We start from the raw sequence: 24,977 nt of genomic DNA, 5'->3' as shown, positions 1-24,977 counted from the left end.
GGACCATAATAGTGGAAAAAATATGAGATGGGAGGGAAAATAATAAGTTAATGCGTTTGGTTTTCTCACAAATGTTTTGCGTTCCCCTGAGAAACTTTGCGTTCGCTCGCAAAACCTTTGCGTTATCCCGAGAAACTTCGCATTCACTTGCAAAACCTTTGCGTTCTCTCGCTAAAACATTTGCATTTGCTCTCAAAAGGTTTGCGTTACTCCGAGAAACTTTGCGTTCCCTTGCAAAACTTTTGTGTTCATTGCGTGAATGCAAAGTTTCACGGACTGAACCCTTAAAGGGACATAATGAAGAAAAAAAATATGAAAAGGGCGAAGAAAATTATTTGGCAATGCTTTTGCGTTCGCTCGCAAATGCGTTCCCCCGAAAAACTTTGCCTTCCCTCGCAAAGAACACAAACATTTTGCTAACGAATGCAAACGTTTTTGCAAGGGAACGCAAAGTTTTTACGAGCTAACTCAAAGTTTTTCAGGGGAACAGAAAACATTTGCGAGCGAACGCAAAAGCCTTGTCAAATACTTTCCCCCTCCATCAACCCCTGAAAATGGAAACATAAACACATAAAATCCATCAGAAAAGAAAACCTCCCCCTGTCAAGAGAAATATAGGTGAGAAACTACCTTTAGACACCACAGTACAGACGCACAATGCGTTGAAAACCTGTTCAGCAAGTGTGTTCTTGCAATACATTTCAATTTGTCACATTTCAAAGAGGGAAGGCAATCTCTGCCAAATTCTTCAAAGGTGCTGGGACCTCCTCCACCCGCCGCAACAAGCCAAGGCAAGCTGACCGGAGAAGAGACTGCGCCCTTCCCAGAGAGAACTGACAGGATGAACGGCACTGAACGCAGGCGAATCTTAAACCGTGCAGCTTGAAGTTATCTGGGTGTTTTTCTTTCTCTTTTGCATGAGTGGTTGAGTGAGCATTGGTATCCGGTAAGCCTGGTATCCAAGTTAATAATTCAATTGGAAAATTGACAGTGGTTAGCGTAACACATCAACCTGTCGAAAGAAACCGGAAATGGTGGTTCTTCCAAAAAAAGTCACATTTGTTACTGTGTTGGGGGTTACTTACCAGTAACGTAATCAGATTACTTTCCAACTAACTAGTAAAGAGACGCACTACTTTTATTTACAACAAAATATCTAAGTTACTTTGTTTTCCCATGTAGTCTATTGACTGACAGCTCTACTGTCTTTATGTTGAGAGAAATCAGGAGTGATTGCAGAGTTGTGTGAACATATGGTAGATACATGTGAGCATGCATTTACTCATCTCACAATCACAAAAATCTGATTTAGTATTCCTCAAAATAAATAAAAACGTACTCGGTTACTAACGTAACCTCGGTTCTCTCTAGGAGAGGGAACGAGTACTGCGTCGAATCGACGCTGCGGGAAAGATATTTCTTTGTCGAGATTGAAGCCCAAAAATTAATCCTTAATTTTGTAATATGTAAAACGCTTTTCTGTAGCATACAACCCTAGGCGGAGCAATACCGCTCGCCCATTGGCTGCTCCGCCAGAAAAGCACAGCCTATGCGAGGCCAGTGACGCTGACCAATGAGGGCGCTTCGCGCCCTTCTGCGTCATCTCCCGCCGAAACAGGCGTGGCCTAGGTCTATAAATACCAAGCATAGCTGCTTCCACTCCGATTTTTGTCACAGAAGCGACACAGCGTGGGCACGCACGGCATGAGACGCAGTACTCGTTCCCTCTCCTAGAGAGAACCGAGGTTACGTTAGTAACCGAGTACGTTCTCTTACGTAGAGTTCTCTCCTACTGCGTCGAATCGACGCTGCGGGAACCCCTGTAAGACGCCGTGCGTGCTCTTGGACCGACACAGACACCCGAGGGCGCGCGCACGCGCCCCGGCATGCCAGAGCCTACACCAAGAGTATACAGGGAGAGCGGCTAGGATAGCATCATCCCTTTATAATAGGGCCCCTAAGGGCATAATAACATATATATGTAAATATAGATATATATGGGGGGGGTAAAAGCATGCTCATGGGACACATTTGTCGGTGAGTGATGCTTAAACATTTAGTGACCTGGGCCGCCGTGCGGGGCAGGAACACTATACCTGGTCTTAGACCGAGAGCAGTTTAGCCTGCAACGCAGGAACCTCTAGGTTATAGAACCTTATAAATGTAGACGGGGAGGCCCAGCCTGCCGCCATACAAATATCATGCAATGAGATTCCGCTATACCAAGCCCACGACGAGGCCATGCCTCTCGTAGAATGTGCTCTGATGCCCAGGGGGCATTCCAAACCTCTAGATGCGTAGGCTAGCGCAATGGCATCCACTACCCATCGAGATAGGCTCTGTTTCGTCGCAGCACGTCCTTTAGAGCGCCCACTGAACGAAACGAAGAGCTGCTCCGTCTGTCGAAAAACAGCGGAGCGGGACACGTAAGCTCTTAATGCCCTGACCGGGCAAAGGAAGCTATTTCCGTCCTCAGAGGCCGGCAGAGCCGACAGGGAGATGACCTGAGCCCTGAACGGTGTGTTGAAGGACTTAGGTACATACCCGTGCTTCGGTTTCAACACGACTATAGAGTCGTTGGGCCCACCCTGGCGGTTTATATAGGCTACTACCGACGTGTTGTCCGAACGGACTAGGACGTGGTGTCCCTTTATCCGAGGACAGAAGCGCCTCAGCGCTAAGTCCACTGCCATCATTTCTAGGCAGTTTATGTGCGGTAGTTCGACTCGTTCTGCCATTGGCCAAAGAACGGTCTGCCTTCGAGCAGTGCTCCCCAGCCTGAGGTGGGCGCGTCCGTGGACACCACCTTCAGGCTCGAGGAAGTCCCCAGGCTTACACCTGACCGGTACCAGTCTGACGCTCTCCATGGTGTCAGGGCTGAAACGCATTCCTGATTGACCTTGAGGCGATAACGACCGTGAACCCATGCTCGGCGCGGTACACGCGCTTTTAGCCAGAACTGTAGTGGGCGCATGCGCACCAGGCCCAACTGTAGAGCTGTCGATGCTGCGGCCATGAGGCCTAGCATTTTCTGAAATCTCTTGAGCGGCACTATGTGGCCGCTGCGGAAGGATTTCGCCATCCGCAGGGAATTTCGCCTGCGTTGTGATGACAGTCGAGCTGTCATAGACAGCGAGTTCAGCTCCAGTCCTAAAAAGGAGATCCTTTGACTGGGAAACAGTGAACTTTTCTCCCAATTGACTCTCAGACCTAAGCACTCGAGGTGATCGAGAATTAGGGTCTTGTGGCGGATGAGTTCTGAAGGTGATTGAGCTAGAATCAGCCAATCGTCCAAATAATTCAGAATTCGAATGCCGCGGAGTCTCAGGGGTGCCAGCGCCGCGTCCATGCACACTGTAAATGTACGAGGTGCTAGAGACAGGCCGAATGGCAGGACTGTGTACTGATATGCCTGGCCCTCGAAGGCGAATCTCAAAAATCGCCTGTGACGTGACGCAATTTGTATGTGAAAATACGCGTCTTTCAGATCTATTGCCATAAACCAGTCTCCTCGGCGAATCTGCGCGAGGATAGCTCTGGTCGTGAGCATTCTGAACTTTCGCTTTGTCAGCGCTTTGTTCAGATGCCTGAGATCTAAAATGGGTCTGAGACCCCCGTTTTTTTTCGGTACCAGAAAATATCTGCTGTACAGACCCCCTTCGCTCTGAGCTTGAGATAAAGGCTCTATGGCCCCTTTGCTCAATAGCTTCGCTATTTCGGCTCGAAGTAGATGTGCTACTTCTGTTTTCACCGTGGTTTCGACTTTCTCCGTGAAACGGGGAGGGCGTCGATGAAACTGTAGCGAATAGCCTCTTTTTATAGTCTCTAGCACCCATTCTGAGACCCCGGGAAGTCTTTCCCATGCATCTGCACGTGTGACTAGGGGTTGAATGTAATCTGGGCCCTGGTCGCGAAATGGCGGCGACACGAGAGCAACCGTGTGCTGTGACATGGACGCCGTGGCGTGTGAGGCGGGGGGCATGCTTAACACAGTATGCATCCCGCGCGCGCTCGGCTCTCTGTGTCGAGAGAGAGCGCGCGGGACGAGTCCCGTAGGGCTCGTTATGCTTGTGAATAAACGGTGTAGTAGTGTATTGTGTAGGGCTGTGCTTGTGTGTACGAATGGGCACAGGGTCGTGGGCATTACGGATACACACATCACACCATCGGCCGTGGCCGGGACACCAGAAAATACATTTTCAGATTTACCTGGGGCGTCGTGAAAACGGCGTTTGTGTGCAGGCAAACGAGCATTGATGCCGATTTGGTGACTGCAAAATACACTGGCACGGTCGCGTATGTTGGGACTGTGCGAGCGAGACATTTTAGTGAAATCCGGCCGCGGCGGGATTTTAACACTGTAGCTTCCCTCGAAGCAGATGTGCGCATCCTGGCTGAAGACGGGGCTTTCCGGGACTCCGCGATTTCTTCGTTAATTTAGGAAGAAAAGGGCGCGGGTCGTGAGGACGGTAACGTACGTTCCTCTGCAGAAAAACAGCCATCCAGCCGGTAAGCGCATCGATGCTGGTCTTTCTCCGTCGACGCTCATGAGCGGCGGGGGAGGGGAGATCCTCGGAGCTCGCCCATCCGAAGCGGGAGAGAAAAGCAGTCGTCCTCCACAGACGCGGCTTCACCTTCCTCGTTCATGACGGACGCGGCGGCACACAGCGGCCCTTGTCCGTCGATCAGAGAGTCCAGCGAAGCGGGCGGAGAAGCTGGCGGCAGCAGCGGCGAGCACCTCGTGGTGGGGGGAGGTTCCGGGCTCCACTAAGCACGGCGCTTTTCACGGCGCGGCACTACAGCGGGCGGAAAAGATGCAGCTTCAGTAATTGAACGCCAGGCGAGTCCGCAGAGTCACCGTAGGCATCAAATCACAGTGATGGCAGCCGCCATCGACGAGAGCTGAAGCTGCGTGATACTCACAGGCAGGAAACACAAGCACGTGGTCCCCGACGCTGAGTGGGGCTCAACACGAGCCACAGGAGGTGCGAGACATCTTGAAAAAGACGCTCGGCTCTTTTAGTGTGGAAAAACTGTGTGACGCGACGGCGAACACACACACAAAACACACACACATAATGTAAAGGATATTCCACGCCGGAGAAGCGCAGCAGGGAATGGCGGCTGAAGGCGGCGATGACCAGCGGCTTCAGGTAAGGGCTCGTCCTGCTGAGGTGCTGTATCAGACGGCTGTGGTGGCTCGAATTCGGTCCTACGATGCGTGTAGCTTCGTGAAGTAAAGAAAATCGGAGTGGAAGCAGCTATGCTTGGTATTTATAGACCTAGGCCACGCCTGTTTCGGCGGGAGATGACGCAGAAGGGCGCGAAGCGCCCTCATTGGTCAGCGTCACTGGCCTCGCATAGGCTGTGCTTTTCTGGCGGAGCAGCCAATGGGCGAGCGGTATTGCTCCGCCTAGGGTTGTATGCTACAGAAAAGCGTTTTACATATTACAAAATTAAGGATTAATTTTTGGGCTTCAATCTCGACAAAGAAATATCTTTCCCGCAGCGTCGATTCGACGCAGTAGGAGAGAACTCTACGTAAGAGAACTGTGAAATGCAAACTCAGAATATTAACTGCACAAATATAATTTATGTATTTACGGTAATCTCACTTTATTTAGGCAGCGTAACGGTTTAATGATCTACAGCAAAATAGAGCTTTGGTGAAAACTAAGTGAAAATTGTATTACTACAATAATAATTTATCTCTAGACATCAGAAGTGGAAAACGTTGGTCAAAAACTTTTCACACAAACTGACGACCAACCACAGCTTTCAGACGCCATCTTTATTTTGTAGCTCAACTGTCACAGAATGGAAAGCACAGGATTGTGGGATATCAAAGGCAGTGCGGGATACATATGCTGCCTTCAGAAATCGATGAGATGAATGTATCTCAGGAGTCAGCAAGTGAAGCCAATATTGTACGTGCCTTGATTCCTTCCTACCTTGGAATGCATCCTCTGAAGGCAGCATTTTTAAGTTTTTGGAGGCAGCCATTATATATATTTTATTATTTTAAATAAAAACATTACATTTATCAGACAGTAAAGACGTTTAGTGTTACAAAAGATTTTTATATAAAATAAAAGCTTTTTAAAAACTTATTTTTTCATCAAAGAATGCTTAATAGTTTCCACAAAAAAATAAATGCAGCTATGGTAAGCATAGGAGACTTCTTTCAAAAAGATTTAAAGAATACCGAACCCAAACTTTTGGACAGTAGAGTAGTGTATATACTGTACAAACATCTGAAATCATCTGAATTAAATTGAAAAATTGAAAATCTAATTTCAAGTTTTAAATAATTAGGATTAAAAATTAGAAATGTTATGATAAAAATGTCAAGAGAATATGAAATATAAAAAAAATTGTAAATAATTAAACATGCAAATGTATGATGCCAAGTATGTGAACACCTTTGTTCAATAAGTAATATGTAAGGGATAATGTATAGCGAGGCGGTTGTTATAGCGAATACAACCCCGATAGGCTGATTAGGACCCCGACGCGAAGCGGAGCCTGAAGGGTTGCATTCGCTATAACAACCGCCTCGCTATACATTATCCCGCTTATTACATGGCTACCTACCAAATAAATCAATAATTTGACACAAAATATTGATTTAAAAAGGAGTTTATTGATTTAAAAGCGATTGTGCTTCCGTTGAAGAACACCGTGTCCATGGCAACGGTGTGTTATACTTAGCATCAAGAAATAACAGACCGCATTCTACATTAGAATTTAACGAAGCCATGTAATAAAGCTATTTTAATATTTTAAAAACATTTTAAAACGCGTCTCTAGACTTAGCGCTTTTTTCCCGTTCCATTGACCAGGGTATCGTGTTTTAACAGCAAAAACACGTTCTGCGTGAACCGGCCCTACAGCTTTGTACAGAGGGGTTACATGACATGACAACAGTTATAGGGTGGTGATGGTACAAGAGCATCAGGACAGAGTACAGCGTGGTTTGACTATCCTGCAGAGCCTGTGCGTCGAGTCTCCAACACACTGGAGTAATTAATAGTCACTCAAATGTCACTGTCACACGCCTAGATAAGATTTCCCATGCCTACACTGATTACACAAACACAAAACATAGGTCATTGACACACACACACACACACACACACACGCTCAAATGTAAAACACACACCCAGAAAAACCTGTCATGATTATGCCACACATACAACGTAAATCTGTATCCATTTATGCTTAACTGACACTTGACTGAGGTCAAGTTGCACAAAAAGCCCTTTATCCTGTTTTGGCACTCAGGAACAAAAGCTAATTATTTTTCTTAAATTCATTTATTTTTCTCCAAGAGTCAAGATTGTTTAGAATAAAAACACAGTACATTAATAACATACAATGCTTATGAAAATATATTTATAAAATAAATATCAACCAATCAGAAGGCATTATGAATGCATAAAATAACTTTTCTTAAAAATAACATTTTATTACACAACAGCATTGTGTATTGCCAGAATCATTTCACACAGATATTACAACTGATTAGAAAACAATGAAATGCCACTCAAATACAGCATCTGATGTCTCAGCAATATGAAGCACACGTGTGTAAGGTTTAAAGGGTTTCCAAGTGCAGTTCAGAGAAGGTGGTTGAGGGAGGGGTGGATCATGGGAGGTGTAGTCAGTAACGCTGTTGCGTTCGAGAGCGATTGTCAGCAGAAGCTCCTCGCCTACGCATGGTGACACCCACAGTCTCACCGGTCTGGTTCTGCAGGGATGAGAAGAAAGTGAGAGGGGACAGAGCAGTGAGCGGGTCACGTTAGATCAGGGGAACGGATCACTTCATCTCAACACATGGCCAGTACTCACAAGTGCAGGACCCACAGCAAAGATGCCCCTCACTGCTGGGACGCCACCAGCTGTATCCTGCACATCTGCGAAACCAAGTAATCAGGAGGTATGAGCTAATGCACATGCCAACAAACACAGCTGTCTAAAACAAGAAACATTCATAGGGTCGAATTAAAAGCTATTTGGGTTCACCTCAAATCTGATAAACGTATAAGCTTTGACTGTGTGGGTTAAATGTATCTGAAATGAAACTGACATTGCAGCCGTTGATTAAGTCTCTCGAGTGAGTGCAGGATCCTCTGCTCCTCTAGTGACAGAGCGCTGATGCCGAGCGACTGCATTCTCTGGGGACCAACTGGACCGTTGCAGGACTTATGGGTCTGAGCACAGTCCACAACTTCATGATCGTCTGACACCTCTGGGCCTGTAACGGGGAAAGAGTGTTAATGCTTGAACTCATCAGTTCTGTCAAAGTATACTTCGGGTTTTAAGCGTACATTAGGGTCCGTGTGCCCTATATATATATGTACCCTTGCATGACGCAAATTTCGGCACCAGAATAGTACGCGCACCGCCTGTTTTTTGTAATCGCACTTACGCATTGAATATGTTTTGCACTAATCGGTTGTTCCACAAGGAGGCAACACTGGCTGTTGTTTCACAGCAGAAAACGAAACTAAAGAAGAAACAACAACAAAATACTGGAGACTGTCAACAACAACATTGACAAGGGCTTGTGTGAGGGGGTTATGAGATACCCGCAACTTTAGATAAGACATTATTATCGGACATAACTTCTGGAGAAAAATAGCACAGACACCGGACAAAGATGAAACTTGTCGACCACCTGCATTCATGCATGCTATCAAATGGAGAAAACTTTGAAAGTCTACGCGTTCGACAGTATGTATGCACTAGCTTACACATTAAAAAAACTAAGTATACTTTAGGCTTTTAGGGTGTTACAATCTGTCTTTATATAGAAGTTTGATTGGAAATCCTGCCGTTCAAAAGTTTGGGGTCATAAAGAAGAAATGACTACTTTCATTCAGCAAGGTTAATTTAATTGATCAAAAGTGACAGTAAAGACGTTTATAATGTTACAAAAGATTTCTCTTTCAAATAAATGCTGTTATTTTTTAACATTAATTTCATCAAAGAATCCTAAAGAAAAGTATCCCGGTCTCCACAGAAAATATTAAGCAACAAAAAACGTTTTCAACATTGAGAATAATAAAAAATGTTTCTTGAGCAGCAAATCAGCATATTACAATGATTCCTGAAGGACACGTGACCCTGAAGACTGGAGTAATGATGCTGAAAATTCAGCTTTATCAATTATGTTTTAAAATATAGCTATTACAATAGAAAACAGTTATTTTAAATTGTAATAATATTTCAAAATCAAAGGTTTCCCTCATGTTCATATTCCAGGGGCTGTCGAGCTCCAAAAATAAATGAATGAAAACATCATAAATGTGTCTGTGCGCTAAAACGACTTCTGTGTCCCATGGGTAAAGCTCTCTCTAGAGAAGTCCCATAAATCTACATATGATATCAGATATTGCTTTACACATAAATTACCTTCACTGTCTGCTGGATGACCAGTTTTATTTGGGTGTTGAGTTTTTGGCACCGTGACCTGTTAAACCACAACAGTTATTGAAAAAACAAAACACTTAATTCAAAAATGTCAAAAAGCCAACAGCAACATGGTTAATATAAACAAAAAAGTATGCAAGTATATTGTCAACATTACATTTGCCCTTACACTATAAACTAGATCAGTGTAAAACTTCCATTATTTTGTATTCATTTATATTTTAAAATGTTCTTGGTTTCTAGGACCGAATATACTTTGGTATAGTATGAGAATAAGTGCATTTCTACCTGATGAGGAAAGCTGGGCTTTCTCTGTGTGGTTCCTGCAGTTTGATTCCTGCTGTTCTTCACCATGCTACTCTCCATAGCCTGTCTCCTTACTGGACTTTTCACTGTTTACAGATTAAAAAGCACATTCATATCCGAGCAGCACATTTCAGTGATCAGTGACCAAAGATAATTATCAGTAAATCACTAAAAAATAATGTATTTAATGCCTAAACAACTCTAGTGAAACATGTCTTTATTCATTTTATTACTCATATTTTGCCAGCTGGGGCAAATGCTCTGGTTTTTGTATGTAGCCTATTATAAGTAATTTGTACGTAATAAAATGTATTATTAGAGCTTGTTTGACAAACCTATAGCCTCTTTACCGGAAGACAAGAAAAAGCCACCCATTCTTGTGGCTCCTTTGACACCGCTGATCAGACTATCACCATTGATGGTAACATGGGACAGGCTGGCACTGACTTGAGGCAAAGAAGACAACGGGCCATTGTGAGCAAGAAAACTTTGAGGGTCACCTAAGTCAATTCAGAGAAAGAGAGAGAGAGAGAAAAAGAGAGCGAGCGAGAGAAAGAGACAAAAAAGATCAAAGAAGATAGTTCAACTGAAAGGTCTCAAAGTATGAACATCACTTCTCCTGTTCTTGAGGTCTCTGTCCTCAAAGTGTAGAGGTTTCCTGATGTTATAAAAATAATTGAGCCCTGAGGAACAACAGTCCATCATTAAATGGATCCGTTTCAACAGAGTAGTAATCCCAAGTGGTGCATTGCTGTGCAGAGGGCCAAAGAAAACTGACCAACACCAAAAAAAGAGTCTTTACCAATGACTCTAGAAAAACATCCCTCAAGAATCTCAAACAAAGCTGAGGGACTCGCCGACAAACAAAGGGAGCTCAGTTCTTTCAATCGACTCTCGTTTGACTATATGACAAGGTGCAGTGAAAGTTCATGAGAAGCTGATGATTTTGTAATATGTTGCCGGAATGTTTCTTGTCATTTGAAAGACACCTACTGAAAATGTGTCTTTTTTCCACAGCAGGTAAATAACCATTCCCAAAAATTTAAAAAGGAAAGATGAAATGCAGAACGGGAAAATACAGAAATAGGGAAGCAATAAATAGTTAGGCTGGAACGTGCAACATCATGTTCTAACCAAGCATGACAAGACAAGTCATTCATCAGAAAAAATGCTGCGCAATGTGACACATTACAACCAATCACAACATAATTAATATTTTATTATTTATGGCTATTTTTATGGAAACCATATTCATTAACATGATGAATACAAACCTTTCTATGCATACTTTCATACATTACTTACAGAAAAACTGTGTTGGAAATGTATCCAATATGATACTGCATGTATTTGAGGAATATAAATTTTAATTATCATTGCAATGCATTTCAAATATTTTGCCCACTATAGTTAAAATTAATATATACTTCACCAATAACAATGCCCTTTCTTCCATTTATTACATTTAAATGATAATTTCTAATATATATATATACAGTATATATGAAGATTCAGATGCAAAAGCCTCTAAGTCTGTCAACATTTTTTGTTTAATATTAAATTTTTTATCAGGCTCCTATGTATAGGTTTCTACCCAAGTACCAGCATTTCTGAATGGGCTGAGGCTATAATAGTTTATTAAGTTATAATTGTTTTTTTATATTATAATAGTTTAACAGGTTTCAATAGTTTAAAAAAGATTGATTTTCATTATTTGATATGTCAGGCTTTGTAGGGTTAACATAATATCCACCAATGTATAGTGGGATTTTAAACCCACTCGGTTGAAATAAAATAAAATAAACATGTTAGGTGATAACTACTAAGTTTGGGGTTTTCTTTACCGTCTTTGCTGGCGAGAGCACTCCGGACTCCATGCCACAGCATTGAGATCTCCTCATCTGTTGGAGTCCGGTCCAAACAGATCCCGTTTTCTCCACACCTGCGCCTGGGATTGTCTGGAGGGGAGAGGGAACAGATGCTTGTCTCGTGGGTGTAGGTACAGTAAGGTGGAGCTGGATCTGTTCTGAGGGCAGGCCGATGAACTATTGTCTGGCTATCTGGCATATCTTTGCACAGGACCGGATGCTGCAGACCTGCTCTGCTTTGCACACCATCATCACAGCAGGACGCCTTGGAGATGTACACGGGACACTCAGCCATGCCGCTCTCCACAACTTCAGGTTTTGGAGGGGGCCGAGGCACCAAAATCTTCCCCTGGGTCTTGGCCACATGTTGCGCTTCCCTGGCAGATTGCGGTCTGATGATAGTGCCCTTCCTGGCCCGGGAGGTAACGGGACACGAGCCGACTCTGGCTGAGCCTGCTCTCCGGGGAATCCGTGAGCCCCCAATGCAAAGGGCTCGTCTTTGAGAGGTGGGCTCTCTGATACGCTCCTGTGTACGGATTTCTTGGGGCCCTACCTCTGTCCAGGCCTGTCTAGTGGATTGGGTCGCAGCGGGGACAGCAGAGGTCTTATTGGAAATGTTTTTTGATACCCCTGTGAGTAAATTCACATGGTCCAAGTGATCTGCGGAGAGCTGTTTCTGGGTTTGTTGGGGCAAGTTAGCTCGAAACACTCGGTCCACCCCCTCACCTCCATCCACCTCATCAAACCAACGCAGTTTCTTCTTAATGGTTCTATTCTGCTCTGGCTCATTGAGTTTTGTCCTGGCCAGCTCCACGCTGTCCCGGATTAAAATGGCCACTTCTTTGGTGAAAAGCACATGGCCAGGGGTGTAAGTGAATTTGACATTCCCCGATTTGGATTTTAAATGGTTTTTAAGAATCCCTTTCAGGAATCTGACATTGTTGTTAAGGGCTGAGTGGGTCACGGGATTTGCAGATGTTCTGTTTGGTTCCTCTGTGCTTTTCAACATATTAGCCTTTGCCAATTTGGTGACATCTGTTTCATTTTCAGGATCTGAAGGGTGTATGCGTATACTCTCCTCTATGCTCAGCGGTTTGGATTCTCTCTTGAGCGCTGTGGCATCATCTACATCTGGATTGTGTTTATGCGACTGTGAAGAACTCAGTGCTTCTATTGGTTGCATGTTCAGGGAACTCGGGTCAGTCCGATAATTTATGCAAAGATGGGCAGCTGAGCTTGAAAAGGCTTTGAACGAACTGTTGCTGTGTCTGTATCTGCTGGCTGGAAGAGCCGCCTGTGTTTCTGATAAATGTTTATCATATTTCTCCTCCGGGGTTCTTGTCTGCTGTTTGGATTCTGACTTGAAGTCTTTAGTCAGATTTGAGAATTCCAGAGGTGTGTTTTCTGGCACGGCTTGCGTTCTGCAGTGGGCAACCACAGATCCTTTGTCTTTCCAAATATTCCCTTGAGGGTTTCCGTCATTATCATGAGTTATTATATGTGCTAAGTTCTGTAGCAACAACTCTTCTTGGCAACCAAGAGTAGACTGGGCGTTGAAGTTCTGCGATTGGTCCTTGCAATGATCAAATCTTTCTTGCGTGTGATTCCGGAGATTCCTGATTTCCTCTGCTGACTCATGATCCTTTGGTGAGAGTGAGCTGGGATTGAGTTTGCTTCCCTGGTTTAAGATCTCCTCCAGGAAACTCTTGGCTATAGAAGAGGAGGGGTGAGATGGCGAACATGGGTTGTTGGACTGTCTCAACGGTGATTGAGGACTTTTGGGGTCTTGGAGCTTATAAGGATCCACAGGGAGGTAGAAAGACTGGGCACAGGTGAGGCTCTGCTGGGAGCCACAAACCGGTGCAGTGTCAAGGCTCTTTTGAGGTTCTCCGTTCTCTAAGCTGTCCAGACTAGACAGACTCTCTGTCTCACTATGTGGGGTATCAAGATACTCCTGAAAATCAATATAAAAACATTAGAGCACTTATGCACTGATACTGGCAAAGTGCTTTTTGGAGATCATGTTGCATGCATTCTGCAGAGGGATGGAAAATAAATCATATAAATCATTCTAATATGCTGAAGAAACATTTCTTATTATAACCAATTTTGAAAACTGTTGAGCTGCTTAATATTTTTGTGGAAACTGTTTCTGTTTTTCAGGATTCTTTGATGAATAAAAGGATTTTTGTAACATTGAAAATGTCTTTGTAACATTGAAAATGTCACTTTTGATAAATGTATTGCATCCTTGCTGAATAAAAGTATAATTTAACGGTAGTTTAAATCAGGGTCGCCTGCAGGATTTTATGTCAGGGTACGCACAGAACTAGCAAAACAATTACTTTTGACTTGCCACATGATGCCACGGTTTTGATGCCACACTCTTGACGTTTAAATCTTTTCCTGAAACAATCAGAGAAAAGTTTCAAAGATTTAAGAGGCTTCATTTCTCAATCCCTACCCAATAGTTTTAGGCATTTTTTTCAATCAAGTTCAGCTGTTTTAGAGAGCGTTTACTCATTTTGAGTCTGGTTTTAAATTAACTATCTATAGTATTATTTTTCGTGTGTTGAAAAAGCGTCAATTAAACTAAATTAGCCAATCAGATTTCTTTTCACCCATCCCCCACCCACACACGCACATACTGTACACACATGACTTTAAAACACACAAACGCACACTTTTATTTATTCTCATTCTCTATTGCTTTCTTAGTATGTCATGAGTGTACACTAATAAACAATTAAAAAATTATGTAAAAATAAAAACGCCATTAATTAGCGCCCTCTCATGGTATGCACAGTGCGTGCACGGCCGTATTGCTGTAGGTGCCACTGGAGTTAATATTTTACTTTTAATAATTACTTAAGAGTATTCTTAAGAGTATTGAAGTTTTAAGGATCGTCTGGATACAAACATTAAAATCTTCTAAAAATGAAAAAAATATAATAGCTTACTAAAGGCATGATATTCACAGACATTCCTATGAAGGGCATTTCATAAGTCTGCATAAATTTGTGCACCGAATGGAACACTTTTCCAAGAATACCTAAGCCTAAAACCTATCCTATAAATAGGGTCATTACCTTCTGTGTCCTGCTCTGTTCAGTTCAGTGTATTAAATGATGTGTTGGCTGCAAGCCAGTGCAGGTAACATTCCAGCTGGTGTGTGTAAGAAGACAAAACTGACTGTCTGAGAGGGAAAGAATGTCTGTTTGAGTTATAGAGATAGGGGAATGTGTATCTGTGGTTTCAATATGCGTTTGTGTGATTAAAGCCTCAGGATGAGCTCATCTCTTTAAAACACCTCAGTTTGTTCAGAAGATGCTGCAGCGTGTTGTGGCAGGAAGAGCCCTGGGCTAAAAGTACAATGTTGGATTCGGATCTTAAAACCTTCCCTATACTCCTTAAGCAAACACTCAAATATGCTTTTAACATACACAATCACGAAGTAGTTGATCACAATTGCAATCTTGCCAATGTAAAGAAAGAAAAGCCAGCGTATGTATATTAACCTGAGGAACAGCCTGCTCTTTTACGGTGGGAACAGTGTGTGTCTCCTGCTGCTGATTGAGGAAGAACAGCTGGTTGTTCCTGAAGTGAGTCAGGCTGCTGTCCTGCAGGAGTTTGGTGTAGGCCTCAGCTGCAGATAAGGCACGCAGGTGACGGGCGCCCCCGGAAGGCTTTGGGGAGGAAGTGCAGCTCCTGAAACAAACAAGTGGTTCAATGCAGGCCTTATAATGATCATGCACTTATTTCTATAGCATCTTTCTAACAAGTAAGAAATGCAGCTTTACTATGAAAAACATTATATATATATATATAGGCTCTTACATGTTTAGCTTTCTTTTAAAAAATATTAAGCAAGCTGGCATCACTAATATCTATAATTGTACAGAGCTCTATGATAAAAAAAAACATTCTAAATGCAGCCAAAATTATTCATATTTTAAATAACTATACAAAACGTTTTTTTTTTTTTATTAATTTTTTTGGTAAAATACATTTTGGTTAAATTTTTTTGTTACACTATTAAAATGCATTTAAATAGTTTGAAATTTCACGAAATGTTGATTTATATATGGCCAGAAATATTTATATCTCAGTGTACTTGAATCTGTTTTATTTTTTAAATAATTGAAATAATGTTCAAGATAGCTGTTACATAACATTACCAAAATGTATCTTCAAGCAGTAAAGATATATTGTCATGGCAGCAATGTCGTACCTGCTAGTAGTGGAGGCACTCGGCAAAAATTGAGATTGATGAGTATATAAGAGTGGACTGCCTTGAATATGATGTAGCGCTTCATCAAGGTTGGGTGTTCTTCTCTTAAAGCCTGCTGCAGAACACAAATCACTTTATTTAAATGATGGATGAGATGTGAGCACATACTGACCTAATAATAGTTCAAGAGATAAAGAGTGCTTGTAGACACATGAATTAGGCTGCGTTTACACTGCAAGGCTTCATGCACAGATCTGATCTATTGAACAAGTCCGATATTTTACATTCACATTTGATACGACTGGTATCTGATACCTGAGTTTACATTAAATGATTCTGTTGGTGATTGCTTTACTATGCGATGATTTATATACCGGCTGGTGGTGCCATGATTACTTGCAAGCATGGATAAGTTAAAAACTGTCATGTTTGCATAAACCGGGAAATAACAGTCATTTTTGTTTGTTATTTTATCTACGGGTTGTTTAGAAGTGAAATAAAGTAGCACAGTAAGATTACACAGTATTTCAAATGAATTAACGAGAGAGATTGTGAGTGTGTGATGTCTGTACAGCGTCTCTATGTAATAGTGAAGCTGTGAGTTTAATTACAAAAACAGTGTGTAAGTCATTACCTCATTGCTGAGAAATATAATGTAGCTTTCAGTAGCGAAGATGTTTCATTTATACAATTCACAGGGCAGAGGTTGAAAACAAGTTTCTATGCTCTCAATCTGTGACCAGTTTTCACCTAAAAAAAAATGTTTTAGTGCGAGCGCATACAGACATGTCTGCTTCATAATGTGACTTTACAAAGCTATTTATTGTGGGCAAACATGTTCTTCGCCTTGCGGTAGCTTGGTATTCCAAGCTGAATCTGATATGCGCATTTATACGTTGGTCAGATGTCCAGATATCGGATATGTATCTGTTTTAAAATCACATTTGGAAGTCGCTCAGAACGGAAGAGTCTGTTTCACTGAACTTACCTGGTCTTTTCCTTTGGGATGGAGAGAGATGAGCTCTCTGGAAGTTTTCTGTGGCATCCTGGACCTTCTGATGGCGCTGCTGAAGAACATTCTCCCTCAATCTCTTCTCCTGAACATCCCACTGTTTCCTTCTCTCCTCTAGAGCCCTGGAGAGACCGCGAGACAAACAGTCAGACTGGAAGAAAATATGTTTTCTGTTTTCGTGACGTCTGACAGTTTGACAATGCTTTGTTTGTGCACACAGTGTCCTCTTTAAGACTTTATTCGGTTGTTTTAAGACGAATGGATGAGAACTTTGACAACGGCGAGCAGCATATCAAATGCATGACTTGATTTAAAATAAAAATGAGAATTTAATCTAATTGGCAATATCAGCTGATCGCGCGTGCTGTCGTTATCTCAGACGTTTACTTTCCAGGGTCAACAGAAACCCGAGCCTTCGCTAACAGATGCATTTCAGCGAAATTCATTTGTTAATGGCACAGAAACCAGTGCATGCTGCAGAAACTAAAATTATGCTGAATAATTTAACCATCATAATTAAACAACCTGAACTAACATAAAAAGGTCAAATTATTTCATTTAAAAAAAAATATATTTAAAAATAATATTTTTTATGACTTATTGACCTTGACACAGTCCTGAGGGTCTGCAGGAGTCATATCTATGATATAAGTTTAAAAAAAAAAGAAGAAAATTATTTATAATAAAAGATTATGCCGAACTACTTTTAATGAGGCTTTTTTTCCTCATTATGATATAAGGACAGTTATATAACCCTGATATTTTTTACTTTAAAATATAAAAATTAATGGTTGCACTTTATTTTACAGCATGTACACTTACATGTACTGCATGTTTTTTAAATGTATTTCTGAATAAATTGTGTGTGTGTGTGTGTGTGTGTTGGGACGAGACACAAGGAAACCTAAACAGAAGTTTTGCCTTGACTCTGTAGTTTTCATTCTTTCATTCTTTTAATCTTTTTTTTTTTTGTCTTTAGGTTCCCCAAAAATATCAGACAATAATAAATGTCCTGTCATTGACCTTTTAGCGTACCTTTTATACTACAGTTAAATCAGATCAAATGCATTCATATTATGAACAGCAGCTACGCTAATTATTTCCCATCTGCCCTCTTTTGTTGTTATCTCGGGACGCCTGTCGGGACGCCTGCCCTAAATTTATGATTAACTAACTGTATTTTTGTATGTACATTTCTGAAATGCATTTTCTGTAAAGCTGCTTTGAAACAATATGTATTGTGAAAAGCGCTATACAAATAAATTTGAATTGAATTGAATTGAATTGACACTCACATACTCATACATCCTTTAATGTACTCTATATCTTTCAGGAATGATTTAATCACAACAAAAATAGCTGGGGATTTGTGTCTCAGCCTTCTCTGAACGCACTCATCATGCCTCACCATCACTGCCTTCTATAAAGTAACGTAACTTTGCTCTTAGAGCTTCTATTTCAAGCTGGTAAATCCTGGCTGACAAATAAAGGATTAAATATCAGTATCCGTGGCCTGTAGGGTAGCTTCACTTTCAGTGTGCACACGGACTGACCTGGTCAAACAGCCAGACTGAGTCATTAACAGCATGGAGACCGTTCTTAGCATATCTGACACTCACTGTCAACACCAAATTCAGCAGCTGTGCATTGCTTCTGATCTCTGCTACTCTTACCCTGCAGTCTTTTAGCATAGTTGCCTCCTTGGTGAATACGCTGACGCTAGTTTTTTCTTGTTTTTCCCACCTCATCTAAAAACAAGTCTCCTGAGACCAACAGGCTAGAGCCGTGCAGTTTGATATTCATGTCGCAATGTATTAAATGTTTTAGGGAAAAAATGGGCAGTTGACAGTTATAAAGTTATCATATAAATGGGCAGCACATTTTTTTTTCCATAGATATAAAATAATCTATTTAATTTGTGTTAAAGGGTTATGAATTTACATATTTCCCTAAAAGTATTTTTTTTTTCTCAACCAATTTAACTGCTTATTTCAGGCTCTCAACAGGAAGAAATAAGACGTTTTCATTATTTTAAAGGCACATTATGTAAGTTTCGCAGCTAGAGGTCGCTTTTTCAAAACAACAACAAAGGCGTAGCTTGATGACGCTGTGATTGAGCGTGGAATCACTAGAGTTGTCGTCTTCACCTCTACAGCCGATGGAAAGCAAACCGACGGGATTTAGGCAGAAATCCTGTTCACGGATGAGCTAATGTATCAAAATTTGATTAACGTTACTGTGGTATTAAGCAGTATGAAATGTTCTGTAAATATAAATCTAAAACAATTTTTTTGTATGCATTTGTATGTTAAAATTTATGTGGCAGAACATAAATTTTTAGAACACATGTAAAGAACACTTTTTTCTTTTCTTTTTTTACAGTATCTCAAAGCATACAAATGCTGAAAAACATTTATGTAAATTGGTCGACCTCCAAAGTATAATCATTATAAGGTTTTCAACACAATCTGATTTATTTTTGATACACTTACTTTCGTCTGCGATTTGTTTCCAGGGAAAGCTTGCGAGCCCGAGCCCGACAGTACCTCTGTTCTTTTACCAGTACTTCCCTTTCATTTTCAGTCTCTCCATGTAAATCTGATCTAATGTGCCTAATGTGATGCAAAGTCAAGGAAGGTGTAATTATTATTATAGAATAAAACATCATCTGATGATATGCACAGCACATAATAAAAAAAACACAATGACACAACAACAAAGAACATACGAATAGAATAACAAGCTAATATCTAAACAAAGATGACATAATGGAATATAATATAATGCTTATATAATATATATATATATATATATATATATATATATATATATATATATATAAATATAATACAGTACCAGTCAAAAGTTTGGAAACTACTATTTTTACTGTTTTTGAAAGAAGTCTCTTATATGCTCATCAAGCCTCCGTTTATTTAAAAATACAGAAAAAACTGTAATATTGTGAAATATTATTACAATTTAACATAATGTTTTTTATTCGGATATACTTTAAAATATAATTTATATATGTGATGCAAAACTGAATTTTCATAATCATTACTCAAGTCTTCAGTGACACATGATCCTTTAGAAATCATTCTAATATGATGATTTGATACTCAGTTATTATCAATGTTGGAAACAAGTTGTGCTGCTTAATATTTTTCTGGGGGCCTGTGATACTTTTTTTCAGGATTAATTGAAGAATAGGCTAACAAGTAAAAAAAACAAAACAGAATTTATTCAAAATTGAAATCTTTTTTTAACAATAGAAATATTTACTATCAACGTTTGTTAATAAATGTAACACATCCTTGCTGAATAAAAGTATTAATTTATTTCAAAAAATGTACTGACCCCAAACTTTTGAAAGGTAACTTAGTCTATGTTGTTACAAAATAGGTATTTCTATTTTAAATAAATGCTGTTCTTTTAAAACTTTTTAGTCATCCAAGAATCCTGAAATTAGCATCACAGGTAATAAAAAAAATATTAAGCAGCAGCACAACTGATACCAACATTGATAATAAATCAGCATATTAGAATGATTTATGAGGATCATGTGACACTGAAGATTGGAGTAACTATGGCTTATGAAAGTTCAGTTTGTATCACAGAGGATTCCTACTTAGCTATGGTATCTATATGCCAAGATTAATAAATAAAGCCTGTTGTGTAAGTATTGTAGTTTATACACCACAAGTAAAACTGAGAACCATCACCTTACATTGACGCTGGTAATTCAGACAAGGAAAAGGATACGAGTAGTAAAATGTGTCTTCCAGGACTGGCATCGCTGATGACAGGTCTCAACACCACACTTCTCATCCATACAACAGAAGCTGCATCCTATTGACGTCGGAACGACCGCACAAAAACATAGCTGGCAAAAGCAGAATTTATCTACTTTGGTAAAAAAAGATTGGTGCTCTAAAGAATGAGAGTAATGTTAGATGAAAACTGCCCAGCCAGTGCGACAGCTAAACACAGACAGAAAGCGCAAAACCTATGGCTTTATAACTTCCTGTAGTTTGATACTTGATTCATCTAGACCAAACCCGAGTGTATGCTATCTTGACATTGTTTTAAATTAAAGCAGGCGAAGGTAAGACTTTATCGTCGTTCGCTGCCGCTGGAAACAGTTACGCCATGTCGGTATTTGGTAACCATCGACGCGCTTCCTTGGCAACTGACACAAACTCACGGTGGAGGCGCGGTCACGTGACACGTCTATCAGAAGCGACTGATGTTCATCACTCTCTACACTGCTGACACCTGCTGGATGCGAATGGAATCGACTCATTTACGCGAATCGATTCTTTGCGTCGTTACGCAATTACGCCATGGCGCGGTCCTTGGTATTTCTGCGTGGGATGCTAAAATCAGAGCCGTTGAGTCAATACAGGTAAACGCACATTATAATGTTTATTATAGTTTGTGTTTTTGTATTAATATTTGTGTTTATTGCACTTTCTGGTGTCCTACTTCAGTTTTCTACAGACATTTAGCTAATAAAAACATTTTTATTTAGAACATAAATGCATTGAATTAACATAAATAATGTTAATATTCTTGGCTGATTGAGTCAGTCAGTTGTTGGCTGGAGAACCGCTCTTGCTGATTCAATTCAATTCACAAACAAATCGTGCACATCGGTTTTGTGAACAGGTACAACTGATTTATTGAAAAGATCCAATTCAAAAGAACAATTGGTTCACTAATGGGATATCACTAGGTCCAGAAGTGTTGTGTTAGTTCACCCAAAAATGAAAATTCTGTCATTAAATCCTCACTCTCATGTCGTTCCAAACTTTTCAGACTTTTGTTCATCTTTAGAGCACAAATGAAGATCTTTTTGATTAAATCTGAGAGCTTTCTGTCCCTCCATTGACAAATACGCAACTACCACTTTGATGCTTCAAAAAGTTAGATCATAAAACTAATCCATGTGAATTAAGTGGTTCCAAATTTTCTGAAGAGACACAATCACTTTATATGATGAACAGATTTACTTTAGGCTAGTCATAGGTTCTTGCAGAAGCTTAAACGTGCGTAACACGAGAATGAACCTCATTGGTTCTCACACGTCAAACTAACATGATTGAGCTTCTGTTTACCACAACTGATGTGTGAGTTGATGTTTATTTGTGAATAAATACCTAAATTTAATCTGTTCATCATATAAAACGATCGAGTCTCTTCAGAAAATTTGGACTAAACCGCTCAATTCATATGGATTAGTTTTACAATCTCTTTATGAACTTTTTGAAGCGTCAAAGTGGTAGTTGCCTAGCTGTCAATGGGGGGACAGAAAGCTCTCAGATTTCATAAAAAATATCTTCATTTGTGTTCTGAAGACAAAAGTCTTGCGTTTGTGGAATGACATGAGGGTGAGTAATTAATGACAGAGTTTTTTGGGGTGAACTATCCCTTTAAGTTTTCCAACCGTTTACCCGCAGTGTCAATTCAGAGTCATTTTTTTGTAGGCCTAATTGAGGACATTTCACACATTAACTGCTCTTAACTGAAGTTGTGAATCGCGGGTCCACCCAGGATTGATCCTGCCTCTCACACCCGTGGCAGAGTGTGAATTGAAGCGAAACTGCTGGGTTAGAGATGTTAGGCTGTGAATGTAAGCAGCTGACAAGCCTTGTCGACCTGTTCAGGTACGGTTCTTCCAGCATGACATAGCCTCTTTTGAACCATGGCCTCTCTAGCTGTCAAGGAACTGTACACGGCTGTCCTTCTGTGAGTGACCCTTGTACGCTTGAGATTTATCTGTGTCCAGACATCGGCATCTGTAAATTCACTCTTCACACGTCCAAAAAGGATAAGTGAGTGAAAATGCAACATCACACAGGCAAAAACACAACAGTAGAGGGAAAAAGTATGAGTGAGTGAATAATTAAAAAACATTACATAAACACAAAATTAATAAATAGAAAAAGTATTATGTTATAAATATAAGAGGAGTCACTGAAATGAAAATACTGAAAACATCTGCAAGTATTTCTATATGAATCTTTTTGTTTAATTGTCCAATGTGCTATAATAATTTATAAACAGAAATATACAATCAATTAAAATGTTATATATATAACTTTAGAAAATCTATAAGTACTTCTTCGCTCATTTAGTATATTACTTTTGTAAAGGACTTTTCTACTACTATACATTTTAGCTTAAACCACAACAACACGTATGTTTTATGTTTTCATACATTGATTTTTGCCCCCTATAGAGTTCAATTGAAAAAGTGCTTAGAATCAAACTTTACAGTACTGTATATGGGGATGTTTTATACAATTAGTCTACCATTAGATTATGACATATTTATAAGTCTATATACAAATAAAGTAGTATGAATTAGTTTTGAGTAGAACAAAAGAGTAAAACAAAAATCAATATTTGATCTTACACTAGCAATCTTTTATAAGCCATATGTTTTGCTGCCACAGTTAAGCTGGTGTTTACAAGAGATCTGAAATGAATTAATGGCTCCCAGGTTCTTGTTGCTTCTATTTCCCTCTAGAACCTCTGTTTGTACTAAGCAAATAATAAACCCAGGCTAAGCATGTGGAGGACAAATGTAATCCAGATCTCTGTAATCCAGTTACTGTGAGACATCCTCTCTGATCCGGATTTACAGTCACAATGAAACACTGAGGGTGTGAAATGTATGCGGCCACAGAAGTGCTCTTCCACACCGCATGGGGATTAAAGCTCTTATACAATCCTGATATTAACACACATTAACGCATTACAAAAACGGGCAAAACCCCTTGAGATACTGCGGCCCTCTTTCATCTCAAGAGACTGAACTGAAACTGAACTGCAGGGTTATCTATGCAAGTGTCATTTCCTCCAGCAGGAGACGTTAATGCACCGTTGATGCCACTTAACGGATGTGTGTTTCTGCTCTAGAGGGCGCTGGTGTCCCTTTTTTTGTTCTAAATCGTGGGTGGGTAAATGTGTGTGTGTATGTGTGGGAAAGAGAGTCTGTCTGGAGAGATGGGGGTCAGATATATTTTGCTAGTACAATTGTGTCGAACTCTCATCTGAGAAGGAAAGTGCTTCAATAGCACAGAGAGTCTGACAGTGAAAGCCAGCTTTCCTCCCTTTTATTGTGGCCCTCAGGGTAACACGAGTGATCATTTCTCCCAGACTGGCGGCTGACGTGTCACAAAAAGTGTCTAGCAAACTGCATCGTCTAGGATTGATTGGCCCTCTCTTGGTTCAGTAAAACACAAGGTTTCGAATGGACTGTGTTTTTAAAGGATGCATTTGTCCCCATGTTTTGAGAAGGAATAATCAGGAAGAAAATAGTACAGACTGGGGCTAGTTGTCATTCTTTTCCCTTTATTTTTGATAATTATTGCTCAGGAAGAAAAGAAAAAAGATACACGTTGACCTTTAGTGACAACATTTGTTAGACTATATGAGGTAAGTTGTCACAATAAAAGACTTGAAATAGCAAAATTTAAATAGTAAAACAATAACGGAACACAAAAGGTAACACACAAAATTAGTGTCTTAGTGAACACAATAGACACATACAGTACGTTAAAGTCACCATGAAATTGAAGCTGTGACAGTCTTTTCTTCCCTGTTGTGATGTATATCCGAGTAAAATGGCGTATAGAACAAGAAATAATGTAGGGTGGGACATGATTTTGGATGGTTGTGGTTTGCTATTGGTGGATCTCATGTGAGTGACAGGTTGCCCCGCCCTCACACTGAAAAACATCAGAGAAGAATGAAAAAAAAAGTACTTTTATTAAAAATTATGATGGCACTTGAATAAAAAATTATGTGCATGGAAAAATTATTTAAAATAAATAATGCAATATTACATTGAGAAATAAGAGCTGTCCATTTTGATTTCATGGTAACTTTATAAAAATAGTATAAAAGGATAAAAATGTAAAGCCATCACTCATTAAAAGGGATAGTTCACCCAAATTTTGTCATAATTTAAGGCTGATTTATACTTCTGCGTCGAACTGACGCCGTAGCTACGCCGTAGGCTGTGTAGCGCACGCGTACCCTCCGGCGTACCCTGACGTGCACCTCTCCAAAAATGTAACAACGCGTCAATTCTACGCGGACGCAAGCGCTGTGATTG

General features: G+C 40.4%; 1 protein-coding gene across 3 annotated transcripts; it reads right to left on the bottom strand.

Moving 5' to 3' along the window:
- Positions 1-7,131: 7,131 nt before the first annotated feature.
- cep126 (centrosomal protein 126) lies at positions 7,132-21,715 on the bottom strand. Of its 3 annotated transcripts, none has more exons than XM_079621362.1 (12): positions 20,615-21,715; positions 19,345-19,464; positions 16,829-16,974; positions 15,841-15,955; positions 15,128-15,317; positions 11,586-13,563; positions 10,077-10,241; positions 9,724-9,827; positions 9,418-9,475; positions 8,090-8,257; positions 7,852-7,916; positions 7,132-7,750 (listed from the first exon to the last, which is right to left on the bottom strand). In XM_079621362.1, the coding sequence occupies exons 1-12, from the start codon at positions 20,644-20,646 to the stop codon at positions 7,664-7,666; spliced, it is 3,228 nt and encodes a 1,075-aa protein (XP_079477488.1). In that variant the 5' UTR covers positions 20,647-21,715; the 3' UTR covers positions 7,132-7,663. The 3 variants fall into 3 exon arrangements, with proteins under 3 accessions (XP_079477488.1, XP_079477489.1, XP_079477490.1); XM_079621363.1 differs by having other exon boundaries at positions 10,077-10,187; XM_079621364.1 differs by lacking the exon at positions 7,132-7,750 and having other exon boundaries at positions 7,861-7,975.
- Between the last annotated feature and the right edge of the window lie 3,262 nt (positions 21,716-24,977).

The sequence above is a fragment of the Phoxinus phoxinus genome (genome assembly GCF_949152265.1).
Source record: "Phoxinus phoxinus genome assembly, chromosome: 8".
NCBI classification, from domain to species: domain Eukaryota; kingdom Metazoa; phylum Chordata; class Actinopteri; order Cypriniformes; family Leuciscidae; genus Phoxinus; species Phoxinus phoxinus.
The sequence above is the reverse complement of the archived record's forward strand: the minus strand, read 5'-3'. Positions and strand labels throughout refer to the sequence as shown.

Coding starts and splice junctions, on each gene's coding strand:
- cep126 (XM_079621362.1), bottom strand. CDS start 20,646: ATGCCAGTCCTGGAAGACACATTTTACTACTC. Junction 15,318..15,840: donor AGTGCCTCCACTACTAGCAG/GTACGACATTGC, acceptor TGTTTGTTTCAG/GAGCTGCACTTCCTCCCCAA. Junction 8,258..9,417: donor TCATCCAGCAGACAGTGAAG/GTAATTTATGTG, acceptor TCCCCGTTACAG/GCCCAGAGGTGTCAGACGAT.